General features: G+C 37.0%; 1 protein-coding gene across 1 annotated transcript in view; it reads right to left on the bottom strand.

Moving 5' to 3' along the window:
- SLC9A2 (solute carrier family 9 member A2) overlaps positions 1 to 19,986 on the bottom strand; it is a 112,786-nt gene that overhangs the window by 19,060 nt on the left and 73,740 nt on the right. The window contains exons 4-7 of the mRNA XM_037060819.1: positions 16,305 to 16,522; positions 15,682 to 15,884; positions 1,445 to 1,534; positions 864 to 934 (exon numbers count right to left, since the gene is read on the bottom strand). Coding sequence (XP_036916714.1) covers positions 864 to 934; positions 1,445 to 1,534; positions 15,682 to 15,884; positions 16,305 to 16,522 — 582 coding nt within the window. The remainder of the gene's footprint in view (positions 1 to 863; positions 935 to 1,444; positions 1,535 to 15,681; positions 15,885 to 16,304; positions 16,523 to 19,986) is intronic.

The raw sequence follows: 19,986 nt of genomic DNA, 5'->3' as shown, positions 1-19,986 counted from the left end.
TGAAGAGAGACACTGAATCTTATTTATCCACCGTAGTCTCTTTAGAGGTATAAAAGATAGACAGATGATAGGTAGAGATTATAAATAGGTAGACGATAGATAAATAGATAGATGATAGATGATAAATGATAGATATTTATGTAAGTGCACATAATCATTCAGCCAAGTATAGCTTTAAAAACACTTGTTTTTTCTGATAGTCTATTTATGTCCTCATGTGTTCTTAACACATTTGATAGAACAAATAGTAATGGAACCCCCAGTTTTTTAGCCAAATAGTCTCCATTCCTCAGTTTCCCTTTCAGTAATAAATGTTCATATGACTGAGCCCTGGGTGTGAAAGGCCAGGCCATGTGATATAACTGGAAGAATTGTGTGCGAATTTCTGATATCTTTGTTTAGGAGAAGTGCATATTCTTTGTACATATTCTAGGGCATATTCTATTAGATATTCTTTGTCTCTTCAGTACCTTTCTCCCTACATTCAGCCTGGAATGTGTGTATGATGGCTATTCCTGAAGCAGTCATTTTGGTCTAAGAGGAAACTTCGGAAACAGAAGCTGTTAGTAGCATCAGTTGGACAGGAGAGTCCTGGAACCAATGAGGAGTCTGTAGAGCAGAACTCATCTATGAAACCTACATTGCCTGCCTCTGGTTATTTGTATCAGAGGGAAATAAGCTTCTATCTTGTTAAAGCTACTATTTTTCCAGGTCTCTATTATAGCTGAATTTTATCCTAAAAAAAACACTTCGGCACAACATAGGAAACATTTACAAATCTGAAAAATAACACAAGTCAACAAGTGCTCCTTCTGGAGTCATTCAGAGCCACTTCATAATGCAATGGCATCAGGCCTTCTTACTTGTCTCTCCAATAGTTGTGACCCCAATGTCCACAAACATCTTCAATTCCAGTCTTCACATGATCAAAAAACTAAAATGAAAAAAGCAGGCTCATTTATTAATCTTCACCTAAAAGCAATAATTTCTATTCTTTTTACATCATGCCTAAACTTCAAAGACTACTGGTTTTTGCTCTTTGTGTGTGTGTTTTTTCACTGAAAGCAATAAAATAATAATCTTCAAACAAAATGATGAGATGTTTGTCCTATGGATATTAAGCAATTCTTAGATTATTTTTCTCATCTTTAACAGTTATTCATAATCTTAAAAATTATGATGATAATTTTCTAGTATAAACAAATTCAGATTGAAGGGAGTGATAAGGGGGATTCCTGAGGAGCTTAGCAAGCTAACTTGGAGAAGCCACCATGAAGCTATGTTCATTCTACACCTCCAGCTCATGCCTTTTTCATCCCTCTTTTTTTGTCTTCTGCCATTTCTCTCTTCTTCATGTAATGAGCACCATGTTGTCAAACTGTGTGCCTGAATCCAACAATTTTTTCTTTTATCATTTAAATCATTATACTACATTAAAACCTACCCGACAGTGGATTTCTTCACTGACAGCTTGTTGCTTTTTATTGGCTCTCTTAACATCAAGAAACTCCACTAGTGGTCGAATGGTTATTCCCTGCATGTACAAAAAAGGTGAATTTCCTTATAATATAATATTAAAATTCAATAATTTTTATTTTCCTAAGCTTTGATAACCAACAAAAGGTATCTTGCCCCCAAGATTTAACACCAAGTATATAACATATTGTTAGTTTTTCTTCCTCTTCAATAGCTGGCATTTTTTCAGTGGACTGTATCCTAACATCAGCTACTAAAAACAAAACAATGGACAAAATGCAAAAATATAAAAAAAGAAAGTGTAATTCTGAGAAATAGAAATAAATACTAAGAAATAATAAAATATTATCCAACTCAAAAGAATTAACTGCTGTGTTATCCACAAAAAACTTTTCAGCGATTCTTACATTCATTAATTTATTAAAGCAATTTTAACTTAGCATCTATTTTATACATGTCAAGACCTTAGTCAACTGGGACACAAAAATGAATAGTTAAGGACCTCACCTTAGGACTTCATAGTCTCATGGAGAGAAAAATATACCAAAAAACAGTTATAGAGTAAGCAAAGAAAGAATGAAAGAGATACACAGGGAGCAGGTCAAGGAAGGCTTGGGGTAGAGGGAATTGGATGAGAGTCTTAAACATGTTGGAAACATATCATAGCAGAGACTAAACATCACCAAAGGATCAGTAGTAAGAAAGGGCACAGAGTGGGTTTGGACATGTTTCACCATGACCTTAAGAAATGAAGAGTGGATTGAGCGCGGGCCTGTGAACCAGAAGATCTCGGTTTGATTCCCCCTCAGGGCACATGCCTGGGTTGCAGGCCAGTTCCCAGCAGGGGCCAGTTCCCAGCAGGGGATGCACCAAAAGCAACCATACATTGATATTTCTCTCCTTCTCTCCTTCCCTTCCCTTCTAAAGATAAATAAATAAATTTAAAAAAAAAGAAAGAAAGAAAAAAAGAAATGAAGAGAACCATAAGATATTTGGCAAGCAAGGAAGAAAAAACAATTCCTTAACATAATAAAAAGTATTTTCCAGAAATTTAAAGTGAACAACTGACTTAATAAAAAATATTAAAAGCATTTTCATAAAAACTAGAAATGACACAGGGATACTCCCAAATCTGCTATTCAACACAGTTCTGCATGTCCCAGGCAATTAGATAAGAACACCCAGAGGTGGAAGAATAGACATTGAAAATGAAGTGACAAGATATGTGTCACTCATGAATCTATTCTTTTTGTTCCAAAATATCTAAATTCTTTTTGATTTAAAAATACCAAGAAAATTTAATGAAGTGACCCTAAATAAAATCAACATGCACAAATCCATTCTATTTCTATACCAATCCATTCTATTTCATATACCAATTAAAAAGGAAATGATAAACACCTACACAATAGCAATGAAAACTATACTTATATCTATTTCTATGTCTGTATTTATATGTGGAGACAGAATATATATAATAGTATGTACCAGTATATAAATAATACATTAGATATATAGCAGTATACTATATAAAGGCTAAATATATATGCATGTGTACTTATATTCTCTCTCTCTGATTTTGTGATATATTCCTATATAGAGAGAGAATATATATATTCTATATAAATATATATATTATTTAGTAAAGATACTAAAAAATATGACACATACAGTTCTTAGATCCAATTACTTAATATTATGATGAGAATTTCATTTCCATATACATGCAATACAATTTCAATAATATGTTCCAAAGGATTTTTAACAGACCTTGAGAGGACAAAGTAGGAAATTAGTTCTAAATCAGTCTGGAAGAGTAATTAGAAAGAGAAAAAATAGAAAAAGCATACTTACAAATATCACAACAAACCAGCAGCTAAGATATTTTAAATTATGTTATACTATCATTAAAATAGGCCAGGTGAGGAAGAGAGGAGTAAAAACCCCTGAGTTTCTTGCTTGGTAATTAGACGGCTACCACTACTTGGCATAAAGAATATATGAATAAGAGGGGAGTGGAAGGGGAGTGAACATTGAGATATGTTCCGTGTCATACATTGATTCCATCTCATATTTCCACACATCTTTCCAGCTTTAAGAATGCCTTTGATAAAACAAACTAACTGACACATACACATGCTCACATTTTAAAAAATGAAATCCTTTGTTTTATTTCACCAGTCCAGTTGTGGGTATTTTTCATTGTCACTTTAACTATCTGAAGTGTAAAATGATTTTGACCAAATTTGGTGTGACCCACCTTTCATTGCATTTGTATCACTTTCAAAGTCTGCCACTTTGAAATAGCATAAGAGGTAATAACAGTTTTCCAATCAATACAAATTCTGTAATTTATAAATTATGTAAATGAAAATAGGTATAAACACAAGGTTTACAAAGATGGATTTCATAAAGCTGCTAGTTCAATAATAACTCCAGGAAAAAAATCAACAAAAATCAATGTAATTTTTAAAACTAAATAATGTGTTCTGAAGACATGAACTGTTTTATATGTTTTTTTTTCTGTCACCATTCATTTAGGAAATAATGAATCCCCAGCATATGTAAATATAGCACATAAAAACAAACATAGGACCTATGTTGATTCCTTCTCTATGCTGATTCCTTCCACTAGATGGATAATCTAAAAATAAATGCACTGTCACAAATAAAACAAAACTGATTAACTACAGGAAGCAAGTGTGGTCTTCCTGTAGTGCCCAGATCAACTCAAGTTTCTAAAACTTTAACCTACCTTATAATTAGTTTATAATTAATAAAATATTGATTTTATGTGATGATTGCTAACACTGTCTTTTATTTTTATTTTTTAATTTTTTATTATTGTTCAACTACAGTTTGTCCTCATTTTCCCCATTACTCTCCCCTGCTCTATCCCGACCCTAGCTCCCACGTTCAATCCTCCCCCTGGACTCCAACCTCCACAGTTGTTTTCAACACTGTCTTTTAAAAAATATGAATTTGTTTAAACAGTTCCCCTTAGTAGGCACTGCTTCTCTCTTTGAATTATTTACAGTTGTCATGCCATGCTTAGTTCCCCTCTGCTTTACTGCCCCATCTGCCCCTTCTTTCTTTTCTTCCTTCTTTCCTCAGTCCATCTATTTTGTAAGTAGAGTACATGGCATCTGTGAGTGTCATATTAATTTCCTTACACTGGGTGTTATATTCCAGGAGCCTAGGTCTTAGGTTGAGAGAAACAGAGGGAGGGGGAAGAATGCCTTTGAGAAGACACATTGGAAAATTTCTAATTTAGGTCAGGAGAGAAACCTGGTAAGTCCTAGAAAAATATCTCGCTCCCATTCATGTAGGTTAAAAAATTAAAGAAAAAACTTAGACTGTCATTAAACCACTGAAAAACATATTTGCAAAGCCCAAGTAAAATTTCACCTATTCATTCTGCTTTAAACAGGACACCTCACAGCAAGACCTGATAGAAGGGAATCATTTAACAGCAGGCATGACAGCAACATGAGATTTGTTTGCTACCTTGTTCCATGTCTGTTTTCCACTGCCCTGCACCTTTCTGCTTTCAGTGCCATTAAAACAAACAAACAAACACACAACCTTCTGTTGTATAAAGTAATGAGCATTCTTTGGCTTGATCTTTTGGAAGATATTGATTTGATTTTTTTTCTCTTAGAATTAACTATTTTTTTTAAATGAAGTGATAAAAACTGCCTCTATTTCTTGGGAATTCAGCAGGGAATTTTCAGAAAACTTGAAGAAACTATTTTATGATAGCTTACATAAGCCTTTCTCACTTTACAAACCTGATCAAAAAGATCATAAGCCCAGTTGAACATACAGTATTTATTAAGTTGATGAGTGCTCTAATAGTGTCCCATAGGTGTGTATGTTCCTCACACTAGTCTCACTGGGAAGTCCACTGTTTCTCTTCCAGGACTTACCACAGTGCACAGTAATCAGCTGTCACATGTCTGACTCTCCCCTAAACCGTGCCTCCCCTTACTGTGTCATTAGTGTTTCTCTGTACTGTACTACCAGTATTCAGACATGCTGCCATGTCTCCCACCTTTTAAAAACAGAAACAAAAACTCTCCTTTGGCACACATTCCTTCTGGTTACTATCCTCTTCAGGACATCCAATGAATTACCTGTGTCTCCTGTCTCCTCTTTCTCTCCGATCTTCTCCCTGGAATGCAGTCAGTCAGGGTTTGCTCTGACTCTGACTGCTCTCAGGAAGATGGCCACTCAGCACCTTTCTCACCATCTTGCTGTCTCCAACTCTCTCTGCTCACCTGGTGGGACCACCCAGCTGCCTGTGCCACAGCTTCTAGAACCCTCTCCTTCCTGAACACTTTCTTTATTTGACTTCAGAACAACCTCCTCCTGAATTTTCTTCCACTTTACCATTCATATTTTTCAGTTTCCTAGGCTGGTTCCTCAATAATTTTTTGATTTATAAATATCAGTATGGCATCTTTTCTGCATTCTTTCTGTACTCACACCTAGTAGTTTCTTCTAGACTCATGCTTTAAAAGCCATCTGTACACTGATGCATCTCAAGTTTATATCTCCCCCTCTGGCTTTCTAGATCCTATATACAGTCACCTATTCAACATCTCCATGGATGTCTAACAAACAAATATGCATGTCTGGAATGTAAACCATACTCCCTTGGTATGAAATTATATATTACTTTCTTTTACCTATTTGCTCAGTCATAAATCCTTGGTACAGTCTTTTATTGTTATTTCTCTCACATTTTAAATTATTCACCTACATTTTTGTCTAAAAAACACCCTGATCATCTTACTCATTGTATTGTAGGACCAGAATAAATTTTTCTGAATTCCACAGGATTTTATGTAGTAATGGTACATGTGAATGAAATATAGGAATGTGTCATTATTATATTACCTATGAGGGAGGATGCCCCCAAAACAAGAATTATCTCTTGGAGGGAGGACCCCTTGTGCTAAAGTCTTCCCCCTCTAGGTTAGTGTCCTAGGAACCCATCTGTGTCAGTGTACCAGCTGGCATTGTTGTGAGAGGGTACATTTGACTTCAGTGAATTTTTTTGAAGACTCTTTCAGTGCGTTTGCCCATTTCATGGTGGGTGATTTAGGAGTACACCTGCCCACCTGTGCTGAGCAGTTTTTGACAAAAAGGCATGATCCCCATGCTCCATCCTCTCTAGTCACCTTATCTCACCCCAAACTTTTTTTGTTTCTCTGGATGAAAAAAATCCTCAAAAGGAAATGTTTTGCCAATGTGGAAGAGGTGAAACAAAATACAGCAGAAGCACTAAAAGGTATCAAACTTGATGAGTTTAAAAAGTATTTTGAGCAGTGGAAAAAATGTCTCAATGGGTGCATTGCATCAAATGGAGAGTACTTTGAAGTTAAGTGAAGTTTAAACATGTAAGAATAAATACATGTTTTTTATCAATAAATTCCAGTATTTTTGGGTCCTCCCTTTTATAAATACATAAAACATATGACAATTTATTTAACTGATCAAAGCTTATTTGAAGGTTCACTTGATATCTATAAAATAGTGAACACTATAACTTCCACTGTGAGAGGCTAGGTCAGCAAAGGTGTGTTTGATTGCGGAGAGGGCCACCCCACCACAGGTCATGAGTGTCCTACACATTTCTAGGCCATTTTCAAAGCTGCATTTGCAAGAAGCTGACTTGAGAGATGAGGTAACTGCAGGCAAAGAGTGATGGACCTCAAGCTCAGTGTCTGTCTCCTGTCAGCCCACTCTATGTGCAGACATTCACCACAGGCCCTTGGTGTCACCCCACAGAGACTTGGGATGTGGAAAGCTGACACAAACCAACATGAAAGAGTTTACCATGAGTAATAGACTCTTTTGTCTCTGACCAGGAGTCAGGTGTCTTCTGCAATCATCCACAAAAATTTAACAGGCTTACTTGTTTACCTGCAAGTAAGGCAAAATCCCAGATGCTTCACTGTTCTGGACAACAACATAACAGTAAATACAACACTAATATGCCATGGAGGCAATAAGAGACTGCCACCTCTGGAATTCCAGAGAGACTTGCTATTTGATGAACTTCTAGACAACCACTGAGTGGATGTCCAGAATTTTGAGGATCTGCTACATAATTATAGAAATTAATGAAATAATAACTGGTGTGCTCTAATCATGTTTCCTTTCAAAGAAAGTTACATTGAAAGATAAGTTTCTCTTTCATTATTATTTTACTTAATGTTATAATTAAACATGGCAGATCATCCAGTTAAATAATCAGGTTAGTGCCTTGCATCAGCTACTGTGTTTATATATACTTATTTCCTCTCTATTGCCTGGGAGGAGATAGCATCATCCAGATCTTAGAGCTAAGTAAACTGAGTTTCATAGAGGCTGGCAGGAGCTGGACCAAACTACCAATGCAGAGCCTTACTCCAACCTCTGTGCTAACAGTGGACTCTACCTACTCCTGATCTTGAACATAATTTGAAAACGAGAAAGACAGCTTATATTTTATATAACACTACCCATGTTATTTAGAAGAAAATGAACTTATACATCCAAAGAATCAGACTTGTTCACCCATTCAATATTCCACAGGGAAAGCTGTAATCTGGTAACATTAATATGCTTCGTAAAGAACCTACTTTCTCTAATTATCAATGTAATTCCAGAAATGTTAAAATTCTCATTTGAAATTTTGGTATCAAATAATAAACCACATGTCACATTGAATTCTATTTTAGAAGATAGTGCTAACTCAACACTATTTGGATGGAAGAGTTCATCATATAAGAACTATGGAGGCCCTGGCTGGCGTAGCTCAGTGGATTGAGTGCGGGCCTGTGAACCAGAGGATCTCGGTTTGATTCCCAGTCAGGGCACATGCCTGGGTTGCAGGCCGGTTCCCTGCAGGCTAACTACCAGCAGGGGATGCACAAAAGGCAACCATGCACTGATGTTTCTCTCCCTCTCTCCTTCCCCTCTAAAGATAAATAAATAAATAAAATCTTTAAAAAAAAAAGAACTATGGAAATAAGGGGGAAAGGCATTTAAAATTTAATGTCTCTATCAACATGAAAGTTGTTATTTGAAGAATGCTAGCTCTTAAAAAGCAGAATTTTATGACTATAACTAATTCCACCATGATTTTAACCCATTAAATATCTCCTTCCAGGCTTCTTCCCTCAGTTTGTAATTACCAATGTATTCAGGAAAAAAGATCCTTTCTGAAGAGAAAGTATGTGCATATGTGTGTTGTGCATGTGTATGTTCACAGTCTCTTAAAAGCCAGGTGTGGGTAGGAGAATGGAAGGGAAAGAAAGTGGTCAGAATGAAGGCACCAAATAAAATTCACTCATTTGTAGCATGTGCAAACAGGAGAGTGGGGTAAATAACAGTTAGGAGAAGATAGCAGTAGCTGCAGGACTACAGTAATTCTTCTTCCTCATGGGCATCAAAGAGAGTTTTGCCAGAGAATACTGGTCACAGGGTTATGCTTGCACTTCAAATATGACCTCCATATATCTCCATCACTGAAGAATTCACTTGATATGTTTACAATACCAAATATAATATAAGCTAATATATTATAAATATATAATAGCTTATAATATAAGCTAATATATATAAACTAGTCTGTTTGTTACCTCTGCTTTTTTCATTTGTATATTAAAAACTTTGTTGGTGGGATTGCAGACTGGTACAACCACTATGGAAAATAGTATGGAATTTTCTAGGAAAACTAAAAATAGATCTGCCTTTTGACCCAGCAATTCCACTGCTAGAATTATATCCTAAGAACCCTGAAACACTAATCCAAAAGAACCTATGCACCCCAATGTCCATTGCAGCACAATTTACAATAGCCAAGTGTTGGAAGCAACTTAGGTGCCCATCAGTAAATGAATGGATCAAAAAACTATGGTATATTTACACAATGAAAAGAAAGAAAGAAAGCAGCAGAAAGAAGGAGCTCCTACCCTTTGTAACAGCGTGGATGAAAGGCATTATGCTGAGTGAAATAATCCAGGAAGTGAAAGACATACCATATGATCTCACCTTTAACAGGAAGCTAAACAACAAAACAAGCAAGCAAAATATAACCAAAGCCCCTGAAACAGAGAACAGGCTGACAGTGACCAGAGGGGAAAGAGGAGGGAATTTTAGGAGAAAAGGGGAAGGATTTACAAGAACTAGTATAAAGAACACATGGACAAACACTAAGGGGGGTGGAAATGGGAGGGAGGTGGGGAGCACTGGGAGGGTGGGCTGGGATGGGAGTAAAAGACAGAAAACTGTACTTAAACAACAATTACATTTTTAAAAAGGAAAAAAACTTTATTAACCAAACTTAAATATTGATATAGATATTCATTCAAAGTGAAGTGGTCTGCAGGCTTTGAATATGAGGAACAAAATGAATATGGGACTTCACCAATATCTTTCAGTTGACTTACAATTCCCAAAAATCAAAATATTAAGTGTGTAATAATGATACTCTATATTAATCACCTACACACACTCAATGAACAATAGTATACTTTTTTGTAATACTTTTCTGTTTCCTGTGCTATGTTTGTTCTAATTGTAGAAATGTAATTTTATGTCTGTTGAATCTAATAACTGAAAAATGGTAAGCTTGAATTTGTATGTCCTCTCATGAATTATATTTCCCTATTAGGTTATTTTATCATATTTTACAAATGCGCATGCCCTGATATTGTATGGAGGGGACTGGTTTTTAACTGCAGATCTCTGAGAAGCACTTGTATAGACAGTAACAGCTGATATATTTAGCTACAAAAGACCTGGTTCCTAGTTGCACTAGACTGACATGACTCTTATTGTATTTGGCACTAAGTTCTGAGAGCATGGAGAGGAGTATGAGCATGACTAAACCTTGGCAGAGCTCACTGTGGGTGGTAGGAAAGGGCAGTCAGCCTAGGAGAGGCAGTGAGTCACTCACCCTTACCTTACTTTCCCCTCAAGCAGGATGCCTTGTGATGCTCCTTAGAGATGAAAATGTTCAAGGCAAAATGGATTCACTTCAAAAATTTGCCTCAGGCAAAATGTGAGAGTAGCAAAATGAATGACTTACAAGGATCCTATAAATACACAATAAAGAGATGAAGGCAAAGAAATTTGCTCTCTTCTACACTCAGGTGTCTCCTTGAGTATAAGAAGGAGACTGAAACCAACATGGGATATTTGGATCAAAACTAGTATTTATGACTGTAACTAGAAATGATACTAACCATAACCTGCTAAATAATGTCTTCTGCAAGTGAAGTCAATGTAGCTCAATAGCCCAAATCTTGTCTAGAGAGTCAGAGTACTAGGCTCACCTTAGCTGCTGTCATTTACCAGTGTATGTCATTGGGTCATTCTGCTTTCCCTCTTTGAGCCTCACTGGTCTCTTTATCAAGGGTTTTATTTGAGGATGAAATGAGATTATGTCTACAAGAAAGCCCTTGTCCAAGTGCCTCCCACAAGGAAGTGATCACTGATGGGTGGTACTAGTGTCATGAAAGTGCTGATTACAAAGACAATAACATTAAAAGTGGTCATTGCTTGACTTAGGAGAGGGTCTCCCAAGGCATCCCTCTCCAGGATTACTTGGAGAGAACAGCCTATTGTCCCCAGTGTTGGGAGGTATGAATGAATAAAGAGTCAAAGTGCTTTTTAGAGAATTGACTAAAAAGATGGAGGGAGAATAAGCTCAGTGAGTTGCAATACTGAGCACTTAACATATAGTTTGCATTCTACTAGGACTTTATTTAGAGTTCAGACCAAACTGATTTTGACTCCCTCTTGTACCTTTTATGGGCTATGTAAACTTGGGAGAAGTACTTAACCTCAGTTTCAGTGTTTTAGTTTCCTCACCTATAAAAGAAGTGACTCCCCCTTGAGTTCTGTGTCATAGAACTGTTATGAGGATTAAATGAGTTGATGTAAAAGGTGTTTAGGCCTAAGTCAGGAACCTAGAAAGCATTGTGGGACTCAATGGCAAACAATTTTTAAATAAAATAAATTATCTCCTGTTTTTTCTTATTTGTCCCTTATCCCTCTCTACAGTTTCCTTGGTTGCTTTTCTCCCCTCCTTAGTGCCTTAAGACAGGCTGCAAGAGTCCAGTTCCAGAACTGCAGAGCCAGAGTCCAGTTCCTGGTTCTGTCTTTTGGTTTCATTGATATATATATATATTTCCACTCTCTTGGCAATTACTTCCAGTATCATGGCTTCAAATATCAGCTCTCTACTGATGATTGAGCTCTTTCCTGAAGCCCAGACTCATAGTATCCTGTAATTTATTATTTCCACTTTCAGGTTTAATAGCCACCCTTAATCCAGTGTGCTTATTACTCAACCACTAATCTCCCACTCTTACCTTCTTGACTTACTGCCTTCCCATTCTCACTGGAGGGCAGCTCTGTTTTTTTAGCTGCTTTGATTCAAAACCTGGAGTCCACCATGACTCTTTTCTCCTTCATACCCCATATCTAACTCATTAGGAGATTCTGTAGGTTTCAACTTCAGAATGTATTTGAGGCTCTCACGTGCATCTTATCACCTGTGTGGCAATCACACTGGTCTTGTTTGATGGCACCACTGGCCTCCATACTGTATTTCTCATTTCTTCCCTTCATCTAATAATCTGTTCTCACAGTGGCCAGGGAAATTATTTTATAAACTAGGTCCTCTACAATCTGAACAGGACGAAGATGCTCACTCTCACCACTCTTATTGAACATAGTTCTGGAAGTACTAGCCAGAGGAACCAGACAAGAGGACAAAATACAAGGCATCCAAACTGGGAAGAAACAAGTATAAGTATCACTTTTTGCAGATGACATAATTATATAGAAAACCCTAAGAATGCCAACAAAAAATATTAGAAATAATAAATACAGTAAAGTTGCAGGATACAAAATCAATGTACAGAAAGTCACTTCCTCCCTATATGGTAACAATGAAACTTAAGAAAAACAATGAAAAAAAGAACAAAGTACTTAGGAGTAAACTTAACAAAGGATGTGAAGAACCTGTATACTGAAAACTACAAAGCACTATTAAAAGATATTGAAAAAGACAATGAAATGTATTTTCCATGTTCATGGATTGGAAGAATCAACATAGTTAAAGTGGCCATGCTGCTGAAAATAATATACAGATTTACTGCAATCTCCTCAAAATCCCAATGTGATTTTTTGAAGAAATAGAGCACAAAAGTAATCAGATTTGTGTGGAACCACAAAAAGACCCCAAGTAGCCAAAGAAATTCTGAGAAAAATGAACAAAGCTAGAGGTATCACACTATCTGACTTCAAATTATACTACAGAACTATGGTAGTCTAAACAACAGGGTATTTTCAGAAAAATAGACAAATTGACTAATAGAACAGAATTAAGACCCCAGAAATAAAACCACATGTATGTGGGCAAATAATTTTTGACAAAAGAGCCAAAAACACACAATGGAGAAAATAAACTTTTCAGTAAATGATAGGGAAATTGGAAAGTCACATGCAAAAGAATGAAACTACATTGCAGTTTGTCCCAATGTACAAGAAGTAATTCAAAATGGAACAAACACCTAAATATACAATCTGAAACAAAAAATTACATAGAAGAAAACATAGGTACTAAATTTATGGATTTTGGTCTTAAAAAATTTTATGATTTGACCTCAAAGGCAAAGAAAGTAAAGGCAAAAATAAATGCATGGCAATATATCAAACTTAAAAGCTTCTGTACAACAAAAGAAACCAACAACAAAACAAAAAGGCAAACAACCAAATGGGAAATTATATTTACAAACAACAGCTCTGACAAGGGGTCAATATCCAAAACATGTTACTATCTCATACAATTCAACACCAAACAAACAAACAATCCAGTTAAATATAGGCAGAAGACCTAAACAGACAACTCTTCCAAGAAGACACACAAATGGCCAACAGATATATGATGGATATATATACTTCAACTTCACTGGATATTAGAGAAATGCAAATCAAAACTACAATGAGATACCACTCACATCTATTAGGATGGCTATTATCAACAAGACTGTTAATAACAAGAATTAGGGAGGTTGTGGGAAAAAAGGTTTCTACTCAGTGCTCGTAGGAATATACTCTGGCACAGCCACTATGGAAAACAGTATGACACTTCCTCAAAAAATAAGAATAGAGTTACCATATGACCCAGCAATCCCTCTTCTGGGTATCTAGCCTCGTAAAATAGAAACCATTTATTTGCAAAGATGTATGTACTCCTATGTTTATTGCAGCATTATTCACAGTGGGCAAGACATGGATACAACCAGAGTCTTTCAAAAGGGGAATGAATAAAGAAGATGGGGTACATATACACTAAGGAATAGTACTCAGCCATGTAAAAAGAAAAAATAGTGCCATTGGCAACAACATGGGTGGACCTTGAGAATATTATGTTAAGTGACATGTCAGTCAGAAAAAGCTAATAACCATATGATTTCACTCATAGGTAGAATATAAAACTGAAACTCATAAACAACAGACAACAGTATGGTGGTTATGAGAAGGAAAGGCTTTACTATACTTATGGATTGTAAAGGGTTAAGAGGGCAAAATATATGGTAACAGAAAATGATTTGACTTTGGATGGCAGGCATACAATATAATGTACAGATCATGTATCATAGAAATGTACACTTGAAACCTATATGACCTTATTAACCAATATCACCCCAATACATTTAGTGGAAAAAACAAAGTAACTCAAGACACATCATGCTTCTGCAAAACCTTCTGATTGCTCCCATTTCCCTTAGAGAAGAGCTGAAGTCTTGACAGGACTTAGAACTCCAGCATCTTCCTCACCTAGATTCACTCCACTTCCTTCCAGCCACACTGGCCAAGAGCACTATGCTTGCAGATCTCTGTCCATTAGTCCCATTTGCCCAGAATGTTCTTCAGCTCAGCTATTTCCTTCATTCCCACAAGCCTTTGCTCAAGTATCATTTTTTCCATTGTTGCCTTCCATAGTGATTCTATTTGAAATCATAATCCTCCTGATTACTACAGTCTCACCATACCTGACTTCTTTTTTTTTATGGGTCAGTACTTCTAATTCATTCTTTTTTAAAAAATTATTGTTCAAGTACAGTTTTCTGTCTTTTATTCCCATCCCAGCCCACCCCCCGTGCTCTCCACCTCCCTCCCGTTTCCACCCCCCTTAGTTTTTGTCCATTATACTAGTGTCCTTTATACTAGTTCCCGTAAATCCCTCCCCCTTTTCCCCTGAAATTCCCTCCCCTCTCCCCTCTGGTCTCTGTTCCCTTGTTCTCTGTTTGTGTGTTTGTTTTTATTTTGCTTGCTTGTTTGTTTTGTTGTTTAGCTTCCTGTTAAAGGTGAGATCATATGGTATTTGTCTTTCAACACCTGGCTTATTTCACTTAGAATAATGCCCTCTGACTTCTTATTATTAATATCTTTCACCTCCTACCACACTATCTAATTTATTCACTTATTATATTTACTGTCCAGTGTCTTCCATCCTCCCTAGAATGTAAGTGTTGCAGGGACAGGGCTATCTCTGTATTAGTCCACTCCTGGGTCCTAAGCTACTAAAGCACTGCCTGGCAGATAGCAGGAGTCCAAGACATATTTATTAAGTGAACATCCACAAAATATTATCTCCTAAGGGCTGGCTTATTAACTTAAAGAGACTGATGAACTTACTAAGTCAGAATCCTGACACAGGCCCATGTTCTGCCTACCATAATTTGTTCTCCCAACATTAAATTTGTATTGACTGATCTCTTCTTCCAAAAGATGCACTGTTTACCAGTCAACTCATGTCAAAAAGCTGTTGAAAGTGTGTCACACAACTAGCATTTAGTGAGTACCTGTACTAGGTCAGAGAATGAGACAAATGACAAAGATTAGCAAATGCAGTTCAGAAGTTTCCAGTGGTAACTTTAGATCACTTTGCTGAGTGTCCTTGAATACTATATCCTCTGTGTGTGCCAAGTGACCAAGCTAGACTCTCTGAGGCCCCTGCACAATCCAGTGTCATAAGGAAATATCACTTTCCCTAATATCATAGTACTAAAACTTCAACACATCTTTGAAAAGTTGCATCCTGTAAAAGAAGTTTATTACAATAGTCTGAAAAATTCAGTTTTCTTCTGGTGAAGATAGAGACTTTCTGCTGAAAGAAAAAGCTCTACTCACCAGAATGAAGACAGTAAAGAATATGACAACAATTGCAGCCGTAATGAAGAGCTTTTTCCTGGGAAACACAGCAGCAGGAAGGAGAAACACCAGCGCAAAGCAGATGGCCCCTCGGAGCCCTCCATAGGCAATGATGAACTGATCTTTAAAGGTCAGGGGAATCGTCCGGAACCAGTTAATGGCCTGAGTTAGTACAAAGACACCTGAGAAGAAAAATGGAACCAAAGAAAATAGACTGTATGAGGACATAATGTGTAAAAACAGACTAGTTTTCTGTGCTTTTGTGACAGGGGAAGGATTTAAGAATAGGCCCCAAGGAAAATTTCCCCTTTTTCTTCTGCCTTGCTTGTATACTAGGTTGTTAGGTAAAAGACAATTTTAAAAATGTGTACTCAGAGGAGTCAAGAAAGGTTAATGTGACCTATAACAAAGGCATGAAAGATGCTTGAAGAAGAAAAAATAGATCAGGAACAGGGAGAAGAGAATAAAGGGGGTGAGAAAAAGAAAGAAAGAAAGCCCAGGAAGATGAAGTAGAGCAGCAACAAAGGAGAGATGTGGCAAGAAGAAAGCCGAATTCTTTCAGTGAGCCAATGTATGTTCATTTGGGGCAACGCACTCATTACCCAGTGCACGCCATATCAGACAGAAGGCCAGGGTGAAGCAGACAAAGGCCCAGTTCCACTCATGGTTCTTCCCAACAGTGGATACTCCCATGAAGATGAAGATCAGGGTCTCGCTGACACTGCTCAGCATCTTCATGAAGTATTTGATGGTCGTGTAAGATTTTTGAGATACATTTTCCTCCACATACTTGTTCATAGTCATTGCACAAGCAGTGATTCTGCAAGAAAAGATACAGCTTCTATTTAAACATGACAATGGTGCTTACCAGAATATGAGTCAGCACTTAAGAGCTAAATATGGCCCACCCTTCTGCCAATGACCACAACATTATCAGTTGATTTTTATAAGTGAAAATTATTTACATCCTTGTAAACCCTACTGTCTCTGGAGGTCTTCATTAATACTGGTGGTTGGAACTACTCGCCTTCACCCTTCTTTCCCCACAGCTCTCCTTACTCCAGGTCCAATTACCAAAGGTCTGTGAACACTGGCACCAAGAGCTATCCTGTCAGCATCATAAAGAATGCAAGTCTATAATAAATTCAAAACCTATTACCTTCCTACAAAATGAGTTTCATCTTCTCTAACCCTCTAGTGCCTAAATAAAGTCTTCAACTTGAAACTGAGGTTGCATTGAACTTCTCTCCCCTGCCACACCTCCTCAGCACCACACCCCAACATCAAATTGGTCACCACTTTTTCCTATCCTTCACCTTGAGCATCATTGATCTCTTTCTCTCTCTCCCTCTATGCCTTAGTTCTGGGTTGCACTTCTTCTTATCTACTGTATCCACTTCTGAAAAATTTTAAATGTGTCACTGGGCTCTGAGAATTCCTAAAGGAAAGAAACTCTTCAGCTTGTTTTCCCTGGTTTTTCAAAAAACTCTGGGACCACATTATGTCTACTTTAATATAGCACCTTTGCATACTCTGGTAAAGGAAGGGCTCTGGGACCAGCTCCTAAGAGGGGTTTCTGAAGCTCTTCACACTTGTCTTAGTGGACAATTTCAGTCTCACCTCCTACCTGCTCCCCACCCAGCACATGCTATATGCTTCAACAGTCTGTAATTTCCCAAACCTGCCCTACTGTTTCCTGTCTTCTTACATCGCTGTACACTTATGCTCCCCTCTACCTGGAATGATACACTTGACCAACTCAAATGTCACCCATAGAGGGAAATTTAGTATGAGCTAGATGATAGCTAATGCTGGGTCACATCTGAAGAGAGATAATTAATAGTACCAAGAAGACTTCATTATCAGAGGGTGCTGTAGAATGAAAGAGGAAGACATTTTTGAGTCAACTCTCCCATCCACTGAGGAAGGACCATGCCATAAATCAATTGCTGGTCATGATCTATGAAATTTTCTATATTCTTACACCTTTAGAGTTATAATGACCCTACATGTACCCTCATGCCCAACCACTGCACGAAGTCCTTCTTACCCTGAGACAGTTTCTGATGGTTTAGGAAAAGCCTCCTCATTGTGAGCACAGGATAGGCAGAAGAACGAAAACCTAAGGATTCTCTGAGTTAAGGTTTAAAGAGGTAACCACTAACATATTTCATTGCAAGGAACAAACCTGTTTCTTATATAAGAGAAATTGATATTTTTGTTCCCCATATTAAAACAAAACAAAAATCCCACCAAGCCAAGACTATGTATTTAGCCACCATGCCATTGCCCCTAGAATAAGCAGGTATTTGTTCTAGATTTATATGCATGAGGAATATATAATTCATGCTGTTCACAAAAGAAATCTAGATTTATGTGCATGTGGAATATATAATTCATGCTGTTCCCAAAAGAAAGAGTGCCTTTATAAATAAGCTAATGAAGTTTGGTCACCATAAATACACAGTAAAGCCTGTGAATAGCTGAGAGCTTACATAATAATAGGCAGTGTTTATGTCACCTTTACTCTGTCTGTGCCAGGACCTGTGCAAACAGCATGAATTACATCAGTTACATCTCATTTGCCTCTGAGGCAAATTCTATTATCATTCTAGTTTTACAGATGAGAGAACAAAGGCAGACAGAGGTCCAAGTATTCCAGATTATACTGCTAATACATGGCAGTTCCCAGATTTTAACACAGGAGGTCTGACTCAAAGCCAACACTGTTAATTACCCCTTGCTCTTTCCAAGCTTTGCATAGACCTGATTATCTCTGAGGTGAGAAAGCTCTTCTTTCACTGCCAAGGCACTTGCCCCTCCTTTCTCAATCACTAGACTGTTTGAATTAGTCTCCTATGGAGACTCCCTCCTACTATAAAAATTATCAAGAACTTAGTGATTGCTAAAACACAAATTTATCATCTTACAATTGTAGAGGTCAGGAGTTTAAAATCACTTTCACTAGTCCAAAATCTAGGTTCCAACAGGGCTGCGTTCTTTCTGGAGGCTCTAGGGGAGAATATGCTTCTTGCCTTTTCTGGTTGCTGGAGGCTGCTCATAATCCTTTGCTTATGGTTGCATCACTCTGACCTCTGCCTTTCTGTTCACATCTCCTTCTCTAACTCAGACCCTCTGCCTTCCTCTCATCAGTCCTTGTGATGTCATCAAGCCCACCTAGATAATCCAAAGTCACATCCCCGTCTCAAGATACTAACTTAATCACATTGTTGAAGTCCCTTTTGCCAAGTAAGATAAATATTCATGGATTTTGAAGATGAGAACCTCTGGGAGACATTATTCAGCTGACCAGACTATTGCTGGCATTCACCTCCCTTGCAGTAGTGGCCACAACCAAGTGTAGGCCTCTAGATGGGTGTGACCAAAGCTGGTCACATGTGCTTAGTGACAGAAATGAGTAGGAGCTCTGTCAAACTTACAACAGAGACTGAGAGGAGTGGAAAGTCTCTGAGTGACCCTGCATGGGGAGGGGGCATCTTGCTAGACCAACCCAAAAATAAACCATTGGCTAACTACATTATTTGGGGTTAATTTTTCTTAAACTAGACTTCAAAATCCAACATTAATTCAACACAAAATAATGAGGGAAAAAGCCAGAATTAATTAAAAGTCTAAATTGTAACATAAAGAAAAGACATGCACAGCAACACAAACTAAAAAGCCTTTTTGAAATGTGGCCAAGTTGAAAATTTGTAACAAAGCAATTATAATGTCCATATTACTTCTTGAAACTCTCTAATCCTATACTAAAAATGTTTCCAATTCATTTTTATTATAAAGCATTAAACTTAGAGACAAAAGTGGAAAATAATAAACACTAAAATACCCACTACCTGGCTTTTTCCAATCAATTTTATTTTCTAAAATAAAACATAAGCTAGAGAATTGAAACTTCTATACTTCTCATTGTCAACCTTACTTTACTCTCTCTCTCTTGACGTTAGATTTTTTGTTTATTCTTCAAAAACTAATTTTAAAAGGCTGAAGAATATTGTCTTTTTTGAATGTCCTAAATATTTCCTTCTGAGATCATGTTCACTCCAGTCACTGAGTAAAATGTAGTAAAATGAACCAGGCAAAGAGTAGTCTTCAGTTCATTATGTGAAAATTTAACAGAAATTTCTATTATGAAATAATTGAAAAAAATCAGCCTTGGTGAAAGAATAAAAAATAAATTTTATGTGAATGTCCACAGGATCTTTCCATTGCTTTGTATCCTTAACATGACACCAGAAAAGATTCTCATGTCTGCCAGACACCTCA

Source organism: Sturnira hondurensis, unplaced genomic scaffold (assembly GCF_014824575.4).
Source record: "Sturnira hondurensis isolate 20B ecotype Veracruz unplaced genomic scaffold, ASM1482457v3 Scaffold0012533, whole genome shotgun sequence".
In the NCBI taxonomy this organism is placed as follows: domain Eukaryota; kingdom Metazoa; phylum Chordata; class Mammalia; order Chiroptera; family Phyllostomidae; genus Sturnira; species Sturnira hondurensis.
This window is presented reverse-complemented; position numbering and strand designations above follow the sequence as displayed.